Source organism: Zootoca vivipara, chromosome 3 (genome assembly GCF_965207765.1).
Source record: "Zootoca vivipara chromosome 3, rZooViv2.hap1.1, whole genome shotgun sequence".
NCBI classification, from domain to species: domain Eukaryota; kingdom Metazoa; phylum Chordata; class Lepidosauria; order Squamata; family Lacertidae; genus Zootoca; species Zootoca vivipara.
The window spans coordinates 106,163,642-106,189,926 of NC_142586.1; the positions used below are offsets into that span (position 1 = coordinate 106,163,642).

The 26,285-nt window shown below is 44.3% G+C and overlaps 1 protein-coding gene across 33 annotated transcripts in view; it reads right to left on the bottom strand.

Annotated features, from left to right (window-relative positions):
* The window catches only part of NRXN1 (neurexin 1), a 961,778-nt gene that overhangs the window by 229,998 nt on the left and 705,495 nt on the right, over nt 1–26,285 (bottom strand). For all 33 annotated transcript variants that reach the window (XM_088666850.1, XM_088666849.1, XM_088666847.1 and 30 more), the window contains one exon: nt 9,710–9,891. In XM_088666850.1, coding sequence (XP_088522976.1) covers nt 9,710–9,891 — 182 coding nt within the window. The remainder of the gene's footprint in view (nt 1–9,709; nt 9,892–26,285) is intronic.

Consider the following 26,285-nt stretch of genomic DNA (forward strand, 5'->3'; position numbering starts at 1 on the left):
CATCAACAGACGTCTTGTGTCCAGATCAAGGGAAGTTATAGATAACACCACTCTATTCTACACTTTGGTCAGACCACACCTGGAGCACTGTGTCCAGTTCTGGGCACCACAATTTAAGAAGGATATCGACAAGCTGCAACATGTGCCAGAGGAGGGTTTTTTGTTTTGCATTGTTATTAAAGTGAACTGTGGTGACAGAGGAGTTTTAAATGTTAGCTCCCTCTTGGAATCTCAATTAGTACAGGCCTGTCACAGAATTAGCACCTTGGACAGGCCTGGGCCTTTGAGTATCGGAAGCCTAGTTTCCATTACAATTTGATTATTCTTATTGACTTCAGTGCACTTTAGATCAAGCATTTCTTTCATACATTTAAGGGATTCTGCATAATGAATAACTGCAAGATTCATCATGACAACAGCACTAATTATACTGTAGATGACAAAAAAGATTCAGGCACGGACAGCTCATACTCCTACACAAACATTCACTCTGTAAATATGGCATAATGGACTTGGCATGTTACATATGGAACAGCATCCTCATGTAGACTATAATTTCATTAAAAAATTCACTCTTTCTCTTGCCCTCCATTTTTCCAAATCATTTTTTTTTTACTTCTGCTTTTAAACTGGATAAGTTTAAAAACAAACCACATATTTTAATCTACACTTGCATTTTTATCATATATGTCTTGTGCCTGCCTTCTGGTCTGCTTATTTAAAAAGAGAGATAGGATATACACAATGGGAACCAATAAGAATTAATTTAAATGGCGGGGGGAATCACTGAAACTCTCATTTGCTGCACTGAGTTCTCTGCCTATTTATTTGCTGACTGCTCTTTGATGGCTTTTACCATTTGCTCCAGGAAAGCAAAAACTCTCTTTTTTTTCATATGCTTCTTGGTACCTTTCATAAGCCCCACTACAAGATCTGCCTCTGTGAAAGGGCACACCCATCTTATTTTAGGCTGCAAACATATAACTGGCAACGGGTATTCACAACCCCCCCAACCCACCACCATAAATAGCCAATTAGAGCATTGGAAAAATAGCACACTGAATGCTCTAAAGAACTGATCCGGTGAGAGCAAATCAAGCAGTACCAAGCAACTGTGCAATCCCCTGACACTGCTCCAAACAAGAGTTATTGCTAGTTGAGCACAGCAACTTGCAGACATGTACACAAAACCTTTGCAATTAACAGCTCGCGTTGCAACATAACTGATGGCTTACCTGGAGGCAGGCGGTGAAAGATTTCTTCTCCCCGCCAACCCCCACCCCCACTTCACTGATCAGGCGGGTATTAAACGGGAATAAATTGTTTTCAAAATTGTGCAGTAGAAATAGAAAGGATTTCCACAAGCACCACCACCAACAACAACTGGTATCTGGGTCAGATAGAATCATAGAATCATAGAGTTGGAAGAGACCACAAGGGCCATCCAGTCCAACCCCCTGCCGAGCAGGAAACACCATCAAAGCATTCTTGACATATGCCTGTCAAGCCTCTGCTTAAAGACCTCCAAAGAAGGAGACTCCACCACACTCCTTGGCAGCAAATTCCACTGCCGAACAGCTCTTACTGTCCAGAAGTTCTTCCTAATGTTTAGGTGGAATCTTCTTTCTTGTAGTTTGAATCCATTGCTCTGTGTCCGCTTCTCTGGAGCAGCAGAGATGCTGTTTCGATACTAGACCAAGACCGAGCACCTACTGTTCCCTTGTGGGTCCTGGGCTCATTCCAAAAAGAGCATGGGAAGTGGGCATAGCAAGGCCAGGAGTTATTCAAGCTCTCACGTTCTGGCCATTCTCAGAGAGCAACATTTTTCCAAGGATAACTTTAACCAAAAGAATAAACACTCTCTTGGCTTTTGTTCAACTTGGGAGGTTAGCATATTGCAGAGTAAATGAACACCATCAGTGGAGAAGAGCCTTTGGCAAAATGCAATGAAGGAAGAGGGGACTGAAGCAGAAAGCCTTGGAATCAGAATTAGGGTGGTGCAAACTTGTCCCTGTTTTCATCAGTGGAATGCTGGCAAATGTGCTGGAGCTTAGCTTCCTTTGGCTCCTTAATACTATTTCACCCAAGATGCGGTACTCATCTCACCAGTGGGAAGGCCTACAAGCTTTTGCAGCTTTGAGTATTTATGCACCTCCCATGGGAGAAGATAGGAAAATTGTATTCCATATTAACTGATGGTTGTTGTCCATTCCTAGGCAAAACGTTCAAGCACCGTGCTTTCCCCATGAATTTGCCCCTTCCTGTATTGCCCCTGTCTACACTAGGATTAGACAGGTCTCACCAATTCCCATGATTTGCTGGCCTTGGAATTGCAGTGGTGGGCTATAGCTTAGTGCTAGAGCAGGGATAGGCAAACTCAGCCCTCCAGATGTTTTGGGACTACAACTCCCATCATCCCTAACTAACAGGACCAGTGGTCAGGGATGATGGGAATTGCAGTCTCAAAACATCTGGAGAGCCGAGTTTGCGCATGCCTGTGCCAGAGCATCTGCTTTCCAGAAAGACTCCTGTCTGGAACCCAAGAAAACAGCTGCTGATCCGTGTAGACAATACCAAATTCGATGGACCAATAGTCTTGATTTGGCATAGGCAGTTTCACCTGTTCGTGTGATCACACTCTCCTGTGTGTCCTATTGCTTCAATATGTCACAAATGTTTCTTGTCTACCACGTACAAACAATTTGTGTGTGGGGAAAGGATATATTTTAATCCCATGGCTCACGGCAGGACAGGGCAGGGGGATGCCTGGAAGCTAAGCCAGTTGCAGCATAGTGGCTAAGGGTGTGAACCCAGGTTCAACTCCTAGCATACCCATTTGGTACTCTTACGCAAGTCCTTCCTCCCTGCTATGCAACCCTTGGAGAACAACACTGGCCTACGTAGCAGGGCTGTCGAGATTAATGAGATAGAGTTTGTGAAGCATATAAAGTTTGATGTGCCTGACCCAGTACCCACATATCTCCCCAAATTTCTCCCTTGCCTCTCCACTGCAGGAGGGCTATATGTCCCTATGGCACACATAGGAAGCTAACCGGATTTTTTTCCCTTCTGCATTATTATGTATTAAATAAAAATGCTGACAAGAGATCCAGAATAAGTCAAGTCTATTCGAGGCTGCTACCAACCATCAGTATGTAATACATTCTAATTTCTCTGTGTGTGGAGGAGAGGTCTACCTTCAAAACGCCTCAAATGTTTCCTCTCAGGGAGAAAAAAACCCCACCCAAATTCAATCTGGGCTTTGCTCAGCGCAAAAGGTAGGCAGCAAAAGCAGTGCCTATCCATGCCTAATAATCTGATTTCATTTCCAGTGCTGATTCAGAGGTACCGAGGCAGGATTGCAAATGCTAACTTCAGTTGTCACATCTAGCTAAAGCCCTGATGCCAAACAAACCTTTTCCCCATTCTTAATAGAACTGTGTTATTTGGATTTTAACATTGTGATGCTTTGTCACTGGCAAGCAACCACTGCTGCTGAATTTAATATAACTCCACCCTGGCCTTGAACAAACACAAACGGAATTTCACACCAATTATTATTTTATTTTCAGAACCTTCTCTGTCCACTGTGACTCTAGTTAGCCAAAGAGGGTGACACATAAATTTCAGTTTACTGAATCCCTTAAGGAGCTGATCCGAGGAGCCCAGTGCTGTGCAGAGGCTAGACCAGTGTCCTTCAACCTTGAGTCTCAAGATGTTGTTGGACTACAACTACAACCCACCCCAGCCAGTTTGACAAAGGTCAGTGGGGGTGGGACTTGTAGGCCCATCTTGGGTTAGAGCATCAGTGAAGTGAAACGCAAAAAAATAAATATATATTAAAAAAATCTTCTAAATCTGCACTTCTACAATTTTTGCAATGCAGATATCCATCCCCCTCAAAATGCATTAGTCCTTCAACCCAAAAGTGTGCACAGCAATGCATGTGTTGGTGAAAAGAACATAGAGAAATGCATGATGTTAGAGGAAATTGCTTGCAAAAATGTGCACATCACATACAAAAATTTGTGTATTGGGATGATGAATGCAAAACTGATTCAGAAATGTGGGAAAGCAAATTTAAGATTGGGGGAAAAAATGAGAAACTGAATTTGTCAGATCCACCCATGGCCAATTCGTGCTTTTTCAAAGCGCATAGAACAGCTTCTTCTCCCTAAATAGCCTCGGTCCAGTATACCTGAAGGAGCGTCTCCACCCCCATCGTTCCGCCCGGACACTGAGGTCCAGCACCGAAGGCCTTCTGGGGGTTCCCTCATTGCAAGAAGTGAGGTTACAGGGAACCAGGCAGAGGGCCTTCTCGGTAGTGGCGCCCGCCCTGTGGAACACCCTCCCATCAGATGTCAAAGAGAAAAACAGCTACCAGATTTTTAGAAGACATCTGAAGGCAGCCCTGTTTAGGGAGGCTTTTAATGTTTAATAGATTATTTCATTTCATTTTTTCTGTTGGAAGCCGCCCGGAATGGCTGGGGAAACCCAGCCAGATGGGTGGGGTATAAATAATAAATTCTTATCCTTATTCTTATTCTCAACCATCTCCCACCCTACCCAGGACCTGTTTTGGCACTCTGGGTGCCAATTCATTGATTCCCTATTCCCCGCCCAGAGCTGCAATTCCCAGAGTTCCCTGGGAAGAGGGACTGAGTGTTAAACCACTCTTGGAACTATAGATCTGTGAAGGGAATGGGAAGTCTCCTAGGAACTCATAGCATCCTTAACAAACTACAGCTCCCAGAATTCTTTGAGGGAAACCCACGACTGTTTAAAGTGGTATCATAGTGCTTTGAACATAGGGTGTGAATGTGGCGACTGATTATGTTATACTGCCTACTTCCCTGCTTGCCTCCATCCTGCTGCAGCAATAACTAAAGGGCTGTCATATCTAGTAACAAACTGCTTGCTTGCTTGCTTGACTGATTGACTGAATATTCTGGAAATGTGCAGCAATAATATTTTAGAGCACAGAGGCCTCTAATGCAGATCAGGTTGATCAAGATCTAATGAATTATTTTCTAAAAAGAGAGAGGGGGGGAAATACTTTCACATGGCAGTGGTTTCTGCTAAAATGTTAACAAGTTAGTAAGCCACAATATTGGACTATCAAATACACCACAATGGAAAAGAAGCCTGATGTGCCAGGGACACTTAACTAGGACTGTGCCTAGAAATCCCATTTTACTTCTACACTCTCTCCAGCTCCAAACAGAAGTGCACTCAATAAACCATCAAACCAAAGGTATGCATGCAAATAAAAACATAAACATATTTTTGCATAACATGTAATAATTTCAGAATCCGTGTCGACAAGCCTTTTCACTTGAGATTCAACTTAATTTGAGATGAAAGACAACTTTAGAAGCTTTGCTAATAGGGTTCAAAACTTTTTTTTAAAAAAAAGAAATCTCTGCTAATGTCAATTCCCGTGAAAGATAAAGTTCTTCTGTACAATTATGGCGCTGCTCAGAAAAATCGGTTTTGTTCCAGGGTCTGTTGTGCTGAAGATTTGGAAGAGTAATAAATTACAGGGTGCTTTAAAATGTTCCCTGTTTAGCAATGGTTAATCTGGGAGGACTATTGCTAGGTAAGTAAATTGTGTTTCTAGTCTAGCATTAAAGGCTGATTCAAATGGTCAAGTAGCAATCAGGAAGCAAATTACCATCAGCTTAGATTCCGTTTGGTTCACATCAATCTTTGTAAAATGTGTAGGTCTGGTTTTTTTATTCCTCTGATTAAACTTGCTGTCTGTTTCCAGAACAAAAGTTTGTGGTGTTGTTAAAACATATACTGAATGAGGAACCAGGGGTGGAGGAAGGTGTGTGTGGTGGGGGCAGTCCGACCTGGGTGTCACCACTGAGGGGGGTGACAAAATGCCGGGCGGCACTCACTGTGGGGCCCGCAACGCGCCCAAGCCACATGTCTCTTTTGGGAGAGATGCAGTAGCTTGGGCGTGCACAGGCTCCACACTGCCCAAACAGTCTGCCCGCTGCCTCCCCCTTCCCCCAGCTGCAGGGCAGCTGACTGGAAGGAGGCAGGCAGACTCCAGAGGCCCCATGGTGCGCCCCACCACTATGGGTGGCTCACCACGCCCTCAACCCGCCTCTACGGGTGGCTCGCCCCACCCTGGGCACGCCCCCAGGCATCCAAGCAGCTTTCTCCACCCCTCTGAGGAACTGCACATAGCAGAAATGTATAACACTGGTCTGTAACATATATGGTCCTAAATTCAATCCCTGGCATCTCTAGTTAATAAAGGATCGGGTGGCAGGTGATGCCACCTCTTCCTGAGACTCCAAAGGACTTCTGCCAGTCAGAACAGACAATGTAGGATTAGACTAGGCATCCCCAAACTGCGGCCCTCCAGATGTTTTGGCCTTCAACTCCCATGAGCCCTAGCTAAGAGGAACAGTGGTCAGGGATGGTGGGAATTGTAGTCCAAAACATCTGGCATACCTGCCAAGTTGCTGTCCGAGAAATAAGGGACCGGGCCGGAAGTAGCAGACCGGAAGTAGTACTGCCATTTTGGAACTGGGCTGAACATGCTCAGAAGTGACTTTTGATGCTGCTTTGCCCAGTTCCAAAATGGCCGCCGCACCAGAAGTCGCACTGCAGCCATTTTTGGAACTGGGCAGAGCAGCATCAAAAGTCACTTCTGAGCATGCTCCGCCCAGTTTCAAAATGGCCGCCACACCAGAATAACCCAAGGAAAAACAAAAAATAAATAAATCTGTTTTTCCAGCTAGGAACAGCAGGGAAAACGGGGATTTCCCAGGGAATACGGGGGACTTGGCAGCTATGATCTGGAGGGCCAAAGTTTGGGGATGCCTGGATTAGACTGACAAGTGGCTGTCCCCAAAGACAATACAGGTAGCTGATTGTTCCATTATTGTTCCATCTAGTCTATACTAGTCTCCCAGGTGTCTTTCTCAGACCTACCTGGAGATGCCAGGGGTTGACACTGAGATCTTCTACATGATGCAGATCTTGTGTTCTACTACAGAGTTATGGCCCTTTCCCTCTATAAAGGCATCTTCAGATGCAGATATTTTACTCTGAAGAAATGTGTAAGCAAGACGTTATGCCCTTCCTATCTTCTCAAGATGGTGCAACTTTACGTGGCAATTCAAGCCACGGATTTCAAAGCAACAATATCCACCTTTCTACCACCCTAGATTGTCCATGCAACATTAAGAAGGGCACCTGCTGGATCAGGTCAGCAGCCTATTTATTTCAGCATCCTGTTCTCACAACAGACAACCATGTGCCCACGGGAAGCCTGCAAACAGGACAACAACCAATTTAGAACCAAGTTCTGCCATGCTGTTTTAGCTGCCCCTAAGGTTGCTGCATTATATCAGCTGGTCAGTGTAATTGCAGGCAAAATCGGCTAGCATGAATGTGAGGGATGTGGAGAAGCTTGGGAGGTTGGGGAAGTGTTGCATGCAATAGAGGAAATCGCATAATTCACCAGGATGGCACAATGCAATTTGGGAATAATCACCATAGAACGGTTTTTTGCGAGGGTAAAAGTGTAAATTGCTAATAGATCAATAAGTAATTTCTTGCAAGAGGAACTATTCCATCCTCGGCAAACAAAGTGGCAAGGTTGTTAAATCAAACTCAAGCTTAATATATTAACAAAGTTGAGATTAATCTAAACTGCTAAAATCCCCGGCTGCCCTAGTTAAGTTTATCTCAACTGATCATTTATTTATGATGCCATAAAAATCCAGACAATTTCCATGGTGATTGCTGCTTATTTGCTCTAAGGCAACTTGAAATTGCCCAGCTAGACTTTTCAGGGTGACAACTGTGTTTTCTGCTCAAAATTTATCACTCCACAGTAATGGCGAGATCAGTTGGCTCCCATCAGGATTAACAATGCACCCGGCCAAATGCGATCATTACCATTCCTCTGACAGATTCCTTTGCAAATCTGCTAGGACTAATATATCCTCTCCTGACGTTCATATAAATTGAACTGCAATATGTTACTATCATTGATAACAATGATGATGGTTACCTCTCAAAATGGATGATACACATCCTGGATTATGGATGGTTTCCCCCCACAGATCTATTTTGGACTGGACTCAGACTGTATTCTGCACTAACAGCAGAATGCATTACAATAGCAAGATCATAGTTGATCATCATTAGGCTACCCCTGTCCAGAAATGGCCATACAGAAATGGCTAGAGTTGGCCCACCCTCTGAAGACAGGCATAGGCATCCAGAGCCACTGAGATTGGCATGTAATGTCACCCACGTCCCTGCTCCTTCAAGGGGAATGTGACTCTTCCCCCAGCCCAAAGAGGCAATTTTGCCTGCTCCCATATATGCAAACCATTCACCTAGAGAACCTCCATCTTGTCTGGATTCACCTTCAATTCAGTGGCCAACATCCAGCCCATTATCACCTCCAGACCATGATTCATCACCTGCGCCGCCTCACCTGGTACTGATGCTACACAGCGATACAGCTGGTGGCCATCAGCATATGGATGGAATCTCTATGCTCAGATCTCCTGATGACAACTCCCAGTGGCTTCATATAGATGTGAAACAGCAAAGGTGACAAGATTGAGCTGTACAGAAAACCACGGGATAATTCCCACTGGGGGGGGGGGGCAAACAACAGTCACTCGGTGCCTCTGGATATAGGAACAAAACCGCAGCAAGGCAGTGCCCCCCATCTCCCAGCAGTGGTCCAGAAGTGGAGAAAAGTATCAAAAGTTGCCAAATCAACAGCCCAGTTGACCCTCTCCCAGCACAGGTCATCAACCAGGGCAATTTCAGTCCCCCAATCAAGCCTGAAGCTAAATTGAAATTCCATCCAAGCACCTTCTCAGGCAACTTGGCCCCAAATTGAATATTAGCGACTGGGTAACAGTTGTCGAACACTTCATGGTCCAGGAATGTCCTCTTAATGAAGGGGCATGCCACCGCCTCCTTCAGATCTGCTGGTACAGCCCCCTCCCACGGTGAGGCAATAATAGATCCCTTTTCAGTGTGGATGTGATATGTATCACAGATCAGAGCTTTACTTCCTCTTAATGTTGTCTAGGATGCATCACACATACATGGAATCACCTGCAACCTCAGTGCAGTCTCTGGCATTTAAGAGTTCAGGGGAATGAATCCAGTTACTTTACATTATTTTTCAGATTGGATTTGGAAGAAGGATCCTGCCTGTCAAAAGCTGCGAGGTTTTCAGAAAGAAAAAATACATATGCACCAAGTGACTGGGATATTCTAAGCAGGCCTGAATCTTAATTACAGCTCCATCCTCACAACCAAGTATATAACTCGTCAAGTTATTAAGGTGTCAAAAATCACTGCAGTAGCCAAAAGGGAAGCCCTGGTTTTTCAAAAGTGATTCAGAACCCAATCGGCAGCCCTGTTAAATCCCACTGAAGTCAGTGAGGCTAAAGTGGTTTTAAATCCTTCATTTTGCTGTTAACCAATAGGATTAGTCTCTCAATGCCGAAATCTCTTCCAAAAATTGGATTGAAATGTATAAATCACTTAACCGCATTTTGGGGGGAGGGGAGAAAAAGAAACAACCCAAAGAACATTACTCAATGGCAGGAAATCAATTTCAGGAAAGGATAGCATTGTAATAGCCATAGCAGAAGCTGGAATCGAAACACACAGATAAATAGCAATATTGCATTTTGCTGATGGTACTTACGATGTGTAGCTCTAGATAATCTCCGAGCCCAGTAGAGCTATCCACTCGCACCAAGACGGCTTCTTTCTGAACTGTGCTGAACCCTATCGCCAGTCTATCCGCTCGTGTGCTGGGCCGATCATTGGGAGGCCACGTATAAGTGATCTGTCCACCCCCTTTGCTAAATATGTATGTCGTTCCCGCTGTAAGAGAGAGAGAGAAAAAAAATATTAGGTAGGTGTTTTGGACTTGAACTTTTCTTTCTTTAATGTATGTTCTATAAGAAAATTAGGTTTAAGAAAAATTTCAGGAATTGTAGTCTCGGCACACTGACCCTCTGACAAACACCCTCAAATCTTGGTCTCCTTTGTTGTCCTGTCAGGGGTGGTCTCGCCTTCGACATACAACACAATCTTAACCATGTCTCAACAGCAGCAAGTCCTACCCTCAAGTTAAGTGTGGTTAGGAATGTAGCCTTAACTGCTCAACACACAAAGCCAAGCTCATAGCACCTGAGGAACCACTGGCCTTCCAGACATTGGGACTCCAACACCCATCAGCCCCTCCTAGCATGGCCAGCCGTCAGGGATGAAGGCAGCTGTAGCCTGAAAACATCTCGAGGGCCTCAAATTACCTCTCTGATTTGAAGCTCACAGGCCATTTTGTTTATTTGTGCATGTGTGTTTACATGTTTTTTATTTCTGTGAAATATATTATATTAAACATATAATAATTTGATCTGCAGTGACTCACCCTGTCATTTAACCCATCACTTAATGCAGTAAATTTGCATGTGTGAATCAGCCTTTGGTGTTTATCATCTGAATGTGTGAAACTACTCCACTGAAACCCATTTTTTTAATAAAATATAAAAAAAAGGTTGTGAGTTCCTGTTCTGTCAGTGGCATTTAATGGATGGTGATAAATTTGCATGCCCAAGCCATCACTGCACTGAGCCATAGTCCACCATGCTTGGGTGATCCAAACCTTTAAGTAAGGGATAGCCAATAGGATGCCATCCAAATGTTGTTACTCTGAAGATTCTGAGCATTGGACCTGGGAACTTTCTGCATAGAAAGCTCCGCCACTGAGCCACAGCCCAAGCCTGTGTGGCATTTGTTTGTTTGTTTGCATTTATATTATGCTTTTTCCTCCAAGTAGCTCAAGGTGGCCCACTGTGCTCTCCCCCTCCTCCTTTAACCCCCCCCCCCCAAAAAAACCACACATTGTGAGGTAGGTTAGGCTGAGAGGCAGTGACTGGCCCAAGGTCACCCAGTGAGCTTCATGGCTGAGTGGGGATTTGAATTTTGTTTTCCCAGGTCCTTGTCCAACACACTATATTAGCTCTTGCTATGGTGTTCACTAGGGACCCAGGTGGCGCTGTGGTTAAACCACTGAGCCTAGGGCTTGCCGATCAGAAGGTCGGCGGTTCAAATCCCTGTGACGGGGTGAGCTCCCGTTGCTTGGTCCCAGCTCCTGCCAACCTAGCAGTTTGAAAGCACATCAAAATGCAAATAGATAAATAGGAACCGCTACAGCGGGAAGGTAAATGGTGTTTCCATGTGCTGCTCTGGTTTGCCAGAAGTGGCTTTGTCATGCTGGCCACATGACCCGGAAGCTGTACGCCGGCTTCCTCGGCCAATAATGCGAGATGAGCGCGCAACCTCAGAGTCGGTCACTACTGGACCTAATGGTCAGGGGTCCCTTTACCTTTATGGTGTTCACTATGTCAAAAATAACCCTAACCATATATTGTGGCCACATAGTTTCCTGGAATCCAATAGCTAGCTGCTTTCTACCAGGTCTGCCTTTTTGCCTGTCTAATCCAGCTATGTTGACTCAGGCTGGTAGTGTTTCCCTGGCAGAGACTGTTGCAATCACCCGATCCTTCCAACAGCTTCAACAGGGACTGAAGCTGGGATTTCCTGCATGAAAGTATGTGCTCCACTACTGAGCTAGGTTTTTGCTCTCCAAAGCAAAAGGAGGATTTCTTTTTAAGCTGCTCTTGGTCCATTTTCTACGGCTGGTAGGCTAATATAAGCTTCGTGGTGTAGGGGAAGCGCGGAAGACCATTGTAATTTCGAGGAGTTAGCTGACATGTCTCTTTCCCTTTTACATCCCCGGTATAAGGTTTGCCAATTCATGGTGGTATAACTTGTTTTCCACACACCTGTGTCAGGAGTTTCCTGGGTCTCCTGTGTTCTAAGTGCAGCTGATTGGCTAGTGGGGAGGATACCCAGTTGCAGTGAGTTGGGTTGGAGACTCCCAGCTGCTTCGCATTTGTCGCACCAGGTGTCCTGGGCTGATCATGAGTGATGCCTGCTAAGCAGGTTCAATCAATCAAATCAAAGTTGGATATAAAAGCTGTAGGCTGAAGGGGCTCAATGAGCTTCTTCACAGATTGAGGTATGAGATGCTGTGAGACTGTCGGCCGGGGTCACTCTCGCTGCTCTACCTGGAGCTCTCGGGAGCTGAAGGGGAGATTGTGTGTGACTTCTGTCTGGTATGCTGTAATTTGTATGCCTGCTGCTATCTGTTATCTGTTAACCTTGTGCAAATAAAGCATTTCTTATTCTTCATCCACTGGTGTGCTTATTGGCTCCAGATCCTGAAAGAACCCTTCCCTTGGCAGTACACGTGGGTCCCAAGTTGTTGCCAAGGCCTGTGTCTCGTTTAGGCAACATCAACTACATGGAGAGCATTGGGGGAGGGTGGAGAGAGATTCCCCCATATACTAAAATGCAGCTTGCAAGATATAAAAACAGACAATGGTTTTATGGGGTTGATCAGTTTGCAGTGGACAAAATAATGAATGGAACAACAAAATAATGAATGGTAGTCCTGTGATCGCAACCATAGTTAATGCAGCAAACTTATGAAAGAGCCACTGATTTGTGGGAGACACTGCACAGTTAACAAGCTTTTGTTCTTGTTATGGAGATGTGACTTCTGAACAGAGACCTTCCCTGTGTATTCATTGGGTTTCACATCACCTTTTGGGGGTTTATGAATGAGCTAACAAACCCAGCCAACAATCCAGGTCAACTGGATTGCATCTTCAGCTGGTCTGCATCTTCTTCCCAGATCATGGATTTTCTCACCACCCATCTCAAGCAATGCATAGTGAAGCTACATAACCCATTGGTGATGCCTAACAACTTGGATAGCTTTTTAAAAGGATTCAACAAATTTACAGAGGAGAGGGCTATTGATGGCTACTGACCACGATGGCTAGGCTGTGCCACCCCAGCTGGAGGCTGCAATGCTTCTGAATGCCAGGTGCCAGAAAGCACAGGAAAGCAAAGCACTCTTGTGATTTATTGCTTTTTGCTGGTTTCCCACAGGTTGGCCACTATGAGAACAGGATGCTAGACTATTGGCCTGATGCAGCTGGCTTGTCTTGCATCCTTAAGAGCAAAGTAGCATCTCTTTGCAGTTGCATTAAGCAGGCTGCTGGGTTTAAACCTCAATATTCTGTTGAGTGGGAATGAAAGATCTCCATCTCCATAGTCTGGTTTGACCACAATTTTTTGTATGGCTGGGTTTTTTTTTAAACACACACACACACACACACACACACACACACACACACACACCAAATAGCTTTCCGAAACCCTATGGCTAGAGTTTCAGTGATCATACTTGGAAAATTGTATCTTAGAAGCAAAACCTAGCCTATGAAAACTCATCCTACCCATATTAAGCCAAAGAAAAACAAAAGAAGGCAGCCAGGGCACAGCTTTTGAAGCCTTGCTGACTCTCTTGCTGGTCAAGGTGGAATGCGGTGAGGTGATTTCTCATCCATCTTTACTGCAGGCACAGTCAGGGGGCAGGGGGAGCAGGCAGGTCTTTGGATCCCACTGATTCAAAGCCTCTAGCATACTGCCCTGAAAAGCCCCATTTTGGGGGGCTTCCCACTGGCTACTGCAGGTGGGAGGATGATCAGTTGTAGCTTACTACAAGCTTTGGCTGGAGGTTGAGTCTCTGCATGCCCCCCCCCCGGCATCAGCTGTGCTCCACTTCACCAACAGGGACCAGCTGAGATGCAACTTTGCTGCATCTTAACACCACCAGCCCAGCTGGGAGTAGGCCCCTGTGAATTCATTAGGACTTATTCATGAGTACATACTATTAGGGTTGCAGCCTTCATCTTTAAGGTGGTGCAAGACTCCTCTTTTTATCATGCTTCAAGTTTTCAACAGGACATTTTAAAAGCATAGAATCATAGAGTTGGAAGAGACCACAAGGGCCATCCAGTCCAACCCCCTGCCAGGCAGGAAACACCACCAAAGCATTCTTGCCATATGCCTGTCAAGCCTCTGCTTAAAGACCTCCAAAGAAGGAGACTCCACCACACTCCTTGGCAGCAAATTCCACTGCCGAACAGCTCTTACTGTCAGGAAGTTCTTCCTAATGTTTAGGTGGAATCTTCTTTCTTGTAGTTTGAATCCATTGCTCTGTGTCCACAACATTTCTCCCTCCTCTATATGACATCCTTTTATATATTTGAACATGGCTATCATATCACCCCTTAGATAGGATATATATATATATATATATATATATATATATATATATATATAATCTTATTGGACTCATTTATTTATTTTTACTAGGAAACTTAAATGTTGTAAAATATATGAGGTTTTTTAAGAAGAAGAAGCAACTTTTTGGAGAAACCAGTTTTAAAGATCATCAAAAGTTTTGAAGTGAATCACACATTAAAATTAAAACACACATGCTACAAGACTGCCCGGTGTTCATTAACTCAAAGAGAGGCTGAGTTATTGCTGATGAAACTGGTATTTTGTTTGACAAATGGGAATAATGACAAATGGCTGGTGTTACAGTGTGCTTGGTTTTATTCTTATGCCTGAAATTATTATCATTTCTGCTTTTTAATTACTTGTCTTGTTTTACAGTTGTGCTGTTGGATCTATCAGACTTGCGATTATAAATTGTTCTAATTGTGCACTGCCCAGACAAGCCTGCTTATGCACCAACTAATGAATGCAATGAACGAATGCAGATGCGCTATCATGTTGGGATTGGGTATCGTAGCTGGCTAGCAGAAATGACTGTCGGCTACCAATTCCTGCTGCCACAATTAGTGGCAGTGTCTATTTATGAACTGGACCTCAAATATCTTTCTCAATCCCACATCTGTTTCCTAAGATCCTTAAAGACTGAAGGATGTGCTCCAGTCCTGAGACAGAAACATAATAACAGAAACATAATAAGGGCCTGCTGCATCATACAATCTGGCCCACCAATCCCGTTCTCACAGATGCCTATGAGAAGCCCACAAGCAGTACCCAATAAAAAAGCCCTATCCTCGCCTATGGTTCTAGCAGAGTGCTTCCAACAGACTTCAACTGGCATGTACAAACTATCTACCTGTCCATCCATCCATCCTTCTCTCTGCTGTATCTTTTTAATCGGAAAGCCAAGTTTAACATTCATACAAAAAATCAAGAAATTTTCATCACACATGAATAGACTCAGGAGTGCCAACTTGGCCCTGCAACTGTGGGTGCCTGGGGCTTTGAGTGCCATGCAGTGTGCATGGCCCTGGCACAAAAATTTGTGGGTGCCCGGCCCTTTCATGGGAAATTTTTGGGTGCTCAGGCACCCAGGGGCACAGGGAGTTCTCCCCTATGAATAGGTTCCAGAGGTCATGGGTGCTGAAAATATTCTGATTCTTTAAAGAGCATTAGTAGTAGTAGCAGTGGTAGTTGTTGTTGTTGTTGTTGTTTTTTAAAAAAAACCATACACAATGACCAAAACAGATATGTGTGGTCTTTAGAATCTCCATCCTAACTCTCCTAGCAACAGCAAACTACAGTACTGCAGCAAAAAGGGGGACTCAGGGGCCTTCGGGATGCTCAAGGGGACCTCAAAGTTTGAGAGTGTACAAAAAAGTGAGAAACCCCTTCCCCCTCACTCCCAAAATGTGAGCAATATAGCCCTAGATCAAGGGTAGCCAAACTCATGCCATCCAGATGATGCAGGGCTACAATTCCCATCCTACCTGACTATTGCTGGCTGAGGCTGGTGGTAATTGTAGTCCTGGAAGACACCAGATTGGAGAAGGTTGCCTAAAGCAGGCATCCCCAAACTTCGGCCCTCCAGATGTTTTGGACTACAATTCCCATCATCCCCGACCACTGGTCCTGTTAGCTAGGGATCATGGGAGTTGTAGGCCAAAACATCTGGAGGGCCGCAGTTTGGGGATGCCTGGCCTTAAGTATCCCGGAGCACGGAAGGGTTGGCTGCACTCCTGTTCGTGGCCGAGGCCATATATTGCAGTGTTGAACAGCCTGGCTCTGACTTGTGTTATACAAAAATGCTAGCTGATGCTTAAGGAATGTCATGTCAACATGCTCCCAACCACCACTATTTTATTTATTTATTTATGGTCCAGACGAGTCAATCGAGGACAGTGGGTGAAACAGTGAAATAGTCTGGAGATATAAATATGGGCTGTCATGTGGTTAAGCCTCTCCGCTGCCTCCCGAGTGCCATGAGCTCTTTGTCTGAAGTGTCACAATAAATGAGCTACAAGTTCCTCGCCTCCATTTTGGGCGTCGCTCTGCACATAGCATTACCAAATGCAGCTAATTGATTTTGCAACCAAGCAGCTTCTTATCATCTATTTAGTAGCTGTGTTGGTATTCATTCATTTTCCCCCTCTCTCTCCCCTCTCATGCCTTTTCCTTTTAAAACTCTAGGGGAAAGAAGTGTAACAAATGTGACATCAATAATCCGGTTTGACTGCACCACAAATCTCTTGACCTGCCTCTGGATGGCAAATTGCCAGTGCGCATCCTTTGCAAGCAAACCTGTCAGCCCCTTTTAAACTCCAAGGACAAGGAGGATGCTTGATAAACACCCCAGGCACCTAAGGATGTATTCACATGTAATGGACAATTTTATGCGGTCAAAATCGCCTTCCAAATCAGGCCAGGGTGGGGCAGCCTCGAAATCTGTTCCATCAGGATGGAGATGACAACTGCATTCAAAGGCAGGGAACAAGATCTCTGTGCTGCAAAATCTTTCCTCTTCACCTCCCTTCTTGCTGGACACTCCAGCTGCACTCGCTCCACATCTTTAAAGTGCTATGATGCTGCTTTAAACAGTCATGGCTTCCCCCAAAATAAATGCTGAGAGTGAAGGGTGCTGAGAGTTGTTAGGAGACCCCTATCCCCCTAGCAGAGCTACAGTTCCCAGAGTTCGGGGGCACACGGGACCATCAAAAGTGCCCCATCAGAAGACCTCAGGGATCAAAGCGGGGCATAAGGAATCAGGGCTAAGGAATTAAGATATTTGGGTTGTTTAGGGCTTTGGGAATTAGGAGAATAACTTTGACCCTGCCCTGCTTGCAAAATTGTAACTAACACAGCTCTTTCGGCGATGGAGAGACATGTTGCCAATAGCCTGCTCCTGCAAGCAGCCTAGCTAATGCATCCAGACCAGACCCAAGGGCAGTCCCAAATCAAGAATTACAGTCCCGAGGTTACCAAGGCATGCATGGACCACTGTGGTCAGGCTGTCCTGGAAACCCACACTATCTATGGGTTAGAGCAGGCATCCCCAAACTGTGGCCCTCCAGATGTTTTGGCCTACAACTCCCATGATCCCTAGCTAAGAGGACCAGTGGTCAGGGATGATGGGAATTGTAGTCCAAAACATCTGGAGAGCCAAAGTTTGGGGATGCCTGGGTTAGAGGCATAGCTTGGTATAAAGGAGATACCTGAAAAGCAATCTGATACTCTATAGGATTTAAATTCTCCTCCCCTCCTGCCCCCTTTCTTTCAAAGGAGCTTCACTTTAGCCATGCTCTTTTTGACTCCCTGCCCACCCCTCCCGTGTCCCGAACACCAGCTGAGATTCAGGAAACCGTCTAATTAATCTGCGTTGATGAACACTAGACCTGCCTTTGTCTAATCCACAAAGCCACTATTCTTTCAGCTTCCCGTGTTGGTTATGCAAAAATGGGCTATAAGCCATTTGAGAAGAGGCTCCTTAGTGTTTATATTTCAGGAAAGGCAAATATAATAATGCAAAATTCATTACTCGGGGACCAAACAGTAGTTTAATGTCCAGCTCTCCCCATTAACTATTAAAGCAGATAAAGAACCAAAACAATTGCTCTAATAAAGCACCAGGCTTGCTATCAATTTCAGATCTGCAGAGCCACAATGGTGTGTGTGTGTGTGTGTGTGTGTGTGTCCACATCTTAGTCCAAATTTCCTTCCAAGAGTATAATCACTGAAACCGATGGCAAAACTCTACCCACCTGCATGGCTACTGAAGCAAAGCTGAACTGTGTCACAGTTCACACAAGGCCATAACCCTAACTTTCTGCCCTTGACCATCGTATCCTATTCTCAAAGCAACCTTGCAGATGCCGAGTATTCTTTGAGAAGGGATACCAGCATCCTATGGCAGCTTGTTCTGATTAATGCCAGCTCCAGGGTTTGGGGGATTTTCAGTAAAAAATGCTGCAAGTGACGCCTTATTCCAGTGGTCTTGTTACCTCTAAGCCACTATCTCTACCTGCTCTCTTCTCCTGGGCCCGATCCACACAAACTCAACCCAGCTGACAGCACTGCGTGCCAAAAGCACATGAATGTCTAAAAAAATGCTCCACCTTTGCTAAAAACCATCACCCCCCAAACTCAGGATGGGTAAGTCTGTTCTAGTCCATAACAATTTCACGGGGACTATTTCATAAGTCATGGAATCATAGAGTTGGAAGGGACCCTGAGGGTCGTCTGGTCCAGCCCCCTACAATGCAGGAATTGTTTCCACAGCAGGAGTGGTCAGCGTGGTGGCACATGCCTTAGGGATTCCACCCCAGATTTGTGTAGGACTTAATCCTGAAGATATCCTGCAAAGCAGTGGAGGTTTAGGATCAGTGTTTTCCTTCTCCTAGAAGGGCCACCTTCCCAGGTTGACGAGCCCCATCTGACCCTCGCTTCCCTCTACAGCATTTGCAAGAACCACCTTCTTGGCTATTGAACAACTATTCACTTAATCCACTGGAGCCTGTCTCTGCTTTCAGGGCTTACTGAGTCCTGATCAGTTCTTCATTTTTCAAATTCAGTTCTCCACATTTCTGTAGCAAATTTGTATTATTATTATTATTATTATTATTATTATTATTATTATTATTATTTTAAAGGAAATTCGGCATTTTAGTCACATTTCTCCTAATAAACACATGTATGTATGAAGTTTTAACTAATATCAACATTTCCCCCCAAAAAATATTTCCCAAGAACATGGGTTTTGTTATGTTATTTTCACCAACATAGTCAATATTATATACACTTTCAGCTATTATATATATATATATTTGTAAATACAGTATGCTTGGAGAGCTGCAGCACAAAGATTCAGAAAAGCGAGAATTTTGAAGGACAGCTGAGTTTCATCTCTCATATTATTTCAGAAAGTGCAAGTTTGACAGATTTGCCTGAACATAAGAAGTGAATCAAATTTCTTCCCCAAACCCTACTTCTGAGTAATTCGGCATAGGAATGATCCAGTAGCCAGACTATTCCTGTTTGAATTGATACAATTCCTTTGGACAATTTCTTCTGAAAGCATGGCTTTCCTTAGTGGCTTGTTTCTGTACAAAATCCCAAACCAAGTAGCACCCTTCCTTCTATAGCCATGTTAAATACATGGAAGAAATGATGTAATTATCTTCTACCCAAATCTGAAGACTGCGGCAAAATGCCATGCGGGAACCAACATAAAAAGAAAAAAAAAGTCCACTCCATTTATAATTCTATTAACGGCAACAAGGAAAAATGTGTCTTTCTTTGAATACTTGCCAAGGCATCAGATGGAAATTAAAAGTCAAACATCTATAAATAAGGGAAGATTTCATCCCTCCTACATTCTCCCCACCATATTGTCACTTAAGGATAAGTTTATTTAAGATGTGGTAATTTTTCTTGGGCAAAAACTATGTTATTCTCTCTCTCTTTCTCTCTCACTCTCTCTCCATGTGTGTGTTTGTGTGCACACACACACGTGTGCGGACACAAATACATTTATGTGCTTTTCACAAGTGAAATTGAAATATTGCATTAGCAACCGCCTAATTTCATTCTCGCCTTGGAAATTTAGGGACTTCTGCTTGCATATTGACTGAATTGCCTATTAATATAAATGAGTGTTGCACATCGGGGACCAGAAACACTTGCAATGCCTACCGATTCATTCCTCATGACTTATTAATTGCACCAGATGCTGAAGGAGTACAGTTAAGGGGCTGGCCGGCACAGCCGAAGGGGCAAGCAGCAGAATGCCAGGAACCCAGTTCAGATCTTACCAAGTCTGATAGCAAACAAATGACTCCACCATCTGTTAAAAGTCTACTTGAAATGGCTTCACAGTCCCACTTTGGGGAGAGTAGGAGCTCCACAGGAAACACCTGGCAAAACTGAGGTGTTTTGCAAGCCAAACAACTGCTACTTCTAGGAACTTTCAAGCTTTTCTAGCAAAACAAAGTGGAAATTGAGAAGTAGCACTCCCTGCTCCCAACTGATCGTAGAGTAATTGTCATGCAACCCTAGGCTAGCTCATCATAGCCATTTGAGCCAATTCACACATATTTGTTTGGAGTACACCTAAGATGGTGTGTGTGTGTGTGTTTAAAATGGTGTCTACTATGTCATATGGAAGAGGGAGAAAGATTGTTTTCTGCTGCTCCAGAGAAGCGGACACGGAGCAATGGATTCAAACTTCAAGAAAGAAGATTCCACCTAAACATTAGGAAGAACTTCCTGACAGTAAGAGCTGTTCGGCAGTGGAATTTGCTACCAAGGAGTGTGGTGGAGTCTCCTTCTTTGGAGGTCTTTAAGCAGAGGCTTGACAGCCATATGTCAAGAATGCTTTGATGGTGTTTCCTGCTTGGCAGGGGGTTGGACTGGATGGCCCTTGTGGTCTCTTCCAACTCTATGATTCTATGATTCTATGATTCTACTAGCCTACAAAACTATGGAAAGTTCTTAAAGAAATGGGAGTGCCTGATCACCTCATCTGTCTCCTGAGAAATCTCTATGTGGGACAAGAGGCTACACTTAGAACTGGATATGGAATAACTGATTGGTTCAAAATTGGGAAAGGAGTACGACAAGGGTGTATATTGTCTCCTTGCTTATTTAACTTATATGCAGAATTCATCATGCAAAAGGCTGGACTGGATGAATCCCAAGACAGAATTAAGATTGCCGGAAGAAATATCAACAACCTCAGATATGCAGATGACACAACCTTGATGGCAGAAAGTGAGGAGGAATTAAAGAACCTTTTAATGAGGGTGAAAGAGGAAAGCACAAAATATGGTCTGAAGCTCAACATAAAAAAAAAAGGTAAGGTCATAGCCACTGGTCCCATCACCTCCTGGCAAATAGAAGGGGAAGAAATGGAGGCAGTGAGAGATTTTACTTTCTTGGGTTCCATGATCACTGCAGATGGTGACAGCAGTCATGAAATTAAAAGACGCGTGCTTCTTGGGAGAAAAGCAATGGCAAACCTAGACAGCATCTTAAAAAGCAGAGACATCACCTTGCCGACAAAGGTCCATATAGTTAAAGCTATGGTTTTCCCAGTAGTGATGTATGGAAGTGAGAGCTGGACCATCAAGAAGGCTGATCGCCAAAGAATTGATGCTTTTGAATTATGGTGCTGGAGGAGACTCTTGAGAGTCCCATGGACTGCAAGAAGATCAAACCTATCCATTCTTAAGGAAATCAGCCCTGAGTGCTCACTGGAATGACAGATCCTGAAGCTGAGGCTCCAATACTTTGGCCACCTCATGAGAAGAGAAGACTCCCTGGAAAAGACCCTGATGCTGGGAAGGATGGAGGGCACTAGGAGAAGGGGACGGCAGAGGACGAGATGGTTGGACAGTGTTCTCGAAGCTACGAACATGAGTTTGACCAAACTGCGGGAGGCAGTGGAAGACAGGAGTGCCTGGCGTGCTCTGGTCCATGGGGTCACGAAGAGTCGGACACGACTAAACAACTAAACAACAACAACAACCATTCCAGCACATACATAAACCAAAACAAAGACTATCTGTTAAACACAAACACAACAACTTTCAGACAAAGTCCAAGAGAGATAGGAAATATGGAGCATAGAACCCACAACCAGCCCATTTGAGATCTGTGTTCTTAGTAAGCTGTGAATGGAGCATTTGCACAAGATACAATGGAAAAGGGGGGGGGGAAGCAGGCAGTATCTTTGCAGCTTTGATCAAAGCAGCTGAAGAAATGAAATGACTTTGCTAAAGAAACCCTGAACAGAACAAGGGTGCTCAAAATGTGTGACTTGCTTTGAGTGTGTCAAGAGAAACATACTTCTAGTACTGGGGACACACACACACTCTCTCACACACACACACACAAACACACTGTTTTTCCTTCAGACTTGTGCTAACAATAACAACAATATTAACAACAACTATAGCAACAACAATAACAACAACTCATCAAGAACACAATGTCCACCATTCAGAAGGAGGACAAGATCCAATATTATCCCTACACACACACACACACACAGAGAGAGAGGGGGGGGCACTTGCTTCGCCAACTCCATTAGTTGTCAGGACTAGCTGCTGAATTCTTTTAATTGCTGTCAGGTAGGATTATATCACCTATCCTAAATAAGCACTCTGGTAGAGCCCTGTTCAGCCATTCACAATTCATTTGATTTGCAGAGCAATAACTGAGGAAACAGCCTTTAAATTCACGACGCTAAAGTTTCCTCATCAGCATCGCAAATAAATTCCCCACTGAAAATTCATGGGCTGGGAAATCAGGGATGCTGAATGGCCAAATCAGCATTCTAGAGACACTGAAGAGGGTCTGAAAGATGTGGAAGTCTTTTCCTAAGAACGACACTAAGAAGTTGTTGTTGCCTTTTACCGAAGAAGGGGGCGGATTGGAGAATAAACTTCTGGTCATGGTTTTTGAACTTTCTAACTCTAAAGAACCTTATCCCTCTTTAAAGAAGTTCAGTGGTCCAGTATTTCCTCTGGATGCAGAAGATTCCAGGTTCAATCCCTGGCATCTCTGGGTAGCTCTGCAAGTCAGCATAATAATGCTGAGTGAGATGGACCAATGGTCTGGCTCAGTATAAAACAGCTTTCTATGTTTCGACTTGCTGGGGAGCTTCTGAAAGTTGTGGAAGATTCTGGGACATTTTTTAGGACACACACTCTGTTAACATTGGAGTATTCCAGTGCCCATCATAAACATGAGGTTTGTTCACCCATTACAAGTACATACATACATACATACATACATACAGGGCATTTTTTTCAGCCAGGACTCCCCAGAACTCAGTTCCAGCACCAATCAGGTACAGTAGGTGCCATTGCCATTGTAAGAGGTGTTCGTGGTGAGTTCCGGCATCCACTATTTGTATATGCAGGCACACAGCCTGTGCACACGTTGAACGCTGGATGTGAATAAGTACACAACTGTACGGCATTTCTACACACAGGTATGCAGGCTGTATATTTGAGGAATGCAATGTGTGAATACCCTTAGAGTTTGCACCCACAAGTATACACCCACTATCACCCTGACAGAACCCTGCAGGGGAGGATAAGAACATCATAAGTGCCTCCAGGGTCAGGCCATAGACCCATCTAGTCCAGCATCCTGTTTTCACAGAGACCAACCAGATGCCTATGAGAAGTTTCATGATAAGGCTCTGAGCACAGCAGATCAGAAATGACAAGGAAGCCTTCTTTTCAGGAAGCTTGTTCTGCAATATTGATATTGGGCTCTTCCACACTTCCCTTTGAGCCATTTCTTCAGTTTGTCCCGCGATTCCTAGGCACAGGTCCAAGAGATTTCTCCAGGAAAGCCCATGATTTATAGCTGAATCAGAAAAAAGTCAATCCACAGGAAACTCAATTGACGTTTGTTCTGATTCAGCAGTAAACACTGGGTTTCCTTGGGGAAAGCATTGGGGCAAAATAAGAACCTCTCAGACTTGTGCCTAGAGATCACAAGACAAATGTAGTTTGGATGAGCCCCTAGTTATGGAGAAACCCAAAGATAAGCTTCCCAGGAAGCCCAACATTACAGTGAACCCTGTCTGAAAACCACAAGCTGACCATTGCAAAATAATTCCATAGGGCGAACGATAGGCCATCAGAAGAAAAACAGATTTGGTGACATTTGGAACTTGCCGGCAGTGGGCCCGTTAAACAGCGGAACGGAAGGGAGAAGCCGCCAGCTTCCCAACTCCCCTCCTCCCCTTCTGTTATATCAGATCACTGATTCCTCTCCTTCTTCCCTCCACCCTCTCTCCAAATTCTAGCTTGGCACATGCAAAAAAGTGACATGCTGTGTCCTTATGGTAATTGCTATCATTCTGCTTTGGAAAAGATTTATCCCGCTCTTTTTGAGTGACAAGCTAACTGCCAGAGTCCAAGTAAGGAGATCAGAAGTGACAAATGAGTGTATTATGCTTTGAACTATTTGTTTTTCATAGTCCCGGTAATTACTGAGCATGGACCGGCCTCCTTGCTGAAGCCCATAATAGTGTTCGCTGAAATGAGCACCCTGTTGTTGTTTTTTATCCACAGTAAAATTGATATATACTCTACATTTTATCCATCAGCCCAGCATGCTGTTTTTGTTTTTTTTTGTTTTTTTTACAAAAATGTTGCCTGTGACATGACACAGAATAAAACCAGACTACGCCAGGCCTATCACAAACCTCATTATAATGAACAATGAAGTATCTGCCCTACATTCAGTCCGTTCGCTTGGCTTACATAAGCCAGGTATCATATACTTTCTGACTGACAGCAGCCCCACCCCAACCCCAGCTTCTTGGGGCCAAACTATGTGCGCTGTTTGTTAAGCAGCAGGTCCTTGAGTGCAAGATTCTTCTTCAAACACCGCCAGTTCGTGGCCACTTGATCAAGACTCTGGCATGGGAATCTGCTTCCCGCTGCCCCGCAATGCAGTCTTATTCCAGACCCCTGCAATCTGCCTTCCAAAAAGTGGGTGGGGGTAGATTTCTGTCACCTAAGGACCACTTCCTACATTGCATTATTCCACACTTAAAACAGCTATGTAGTTAAAGTATAGACCCCCCCCAAAAAAATACTTAAGTGTGCATATAAAAAGTACGATTGAGGCCACATTCACGCCATATGTTTAAAGCACTATTTAAAGCACTATTATACCACTTTAAAGTGCCATGTCTCCCCCAAAAGACTTCTGGGAGCTGTAGTTTCTTAAGAGTGCTGAGAGTTGCTAAGGAGACCGCTATTCCTCTCGCAAAACTATAGTTCTCAGAGTGGTTTAACAATCAATCTCTCTTCCCAGGGAACTCTGGGAATTGTACTTCTGGGAGGATAATAGGGGTCTCCTAAAAACTCTTGGCACCCCTAACTATAGCTCCCAAAATTCTTTGGGGGAAGCCATGACTGCAGGTCTGGCCACCCATGAGGCGGGGTTAAGCTTCAGATGGTGGAAGCCCCTGAGGTGGCACCCTGCCAGTGGAGAAGCAGCACCAACATTGGTGCCTAATTCTGGTGAGATCTTGTGAGTTGTCTCTTGCCAACACATAGATATCATGGCAAAAGGGACAGTGCTGAAATTTCATCAGTCCTCTGGTGGGGATGGAACCTTATACTCATCCAAGAGTCAATGAGATTAGAGGAGGGGTGGGGACCTTCAGGCTTGGGGGCCCATTGCAGCTCTCCAATGGCTTCTCCCTCCAGTCCTTGTGACTGCCCAGTCCACACACTCTCATGCCACATTCCTCAATAGCTCTGTCTCTAGTGGCTTTACCTCTCCTTGCCTGGATGGAGAATTGTTGTGGGTATGAACACACCCACCACTGGTATGTGAAGCCCCCAAAATCTCCCCAATGTGGAAAGTCCTTGCAGATTGCTTGCTCTAATGGTGAGGAAGGACAAATGTCTCTTTGTTCAGTATATAGGTTACAAGGAAACAGATGGATTCCAAATCAACACAGAATGATTCTGGTGCAGGCTATTTGGTAAACAGATTCAAATCATGGCTGCAAGCCATGAAATCTCAAGTAGCTTTTTATCTGTTCAACTTTCTCTTTGTTTTAATAAGATAAAACGGAACAGCAGCAACCCACAGTCGGTTGATTGACGCAGTGGAGATATAATCACTTCCAAAATGAAGGCCATTGCAAAAAAAAAAAAAGAGAGAGAGAGGCATTGCTCGGAAATCCATAAATGACTGCACTGCTTAGCTTTAAAATTTGTTTAAATTAATCTTTACAGTCCATATGGGAACAACAGCACTCTATCATGGCATAAATGTTTATCTCTGAGACATCAATCAGTAATTAAGATGAATTATTTAAACTACTTTTGTGATTGCTGTTGTTGAGGTTGATGTCGCTGCTAAGTTCTCCTTCATCAGAAAATGGAGAGATCTCGCAATCACAAGGGTTCAGTTTGGGGTGATGGTTCTAAAGTTGGAAGCTGGCTATTCTGAAGGGTTGTAGTACAGGGGAAGTCTGCATTTGTAGGAGCAGTACCATCCCCCAAAATAAGGAAAGC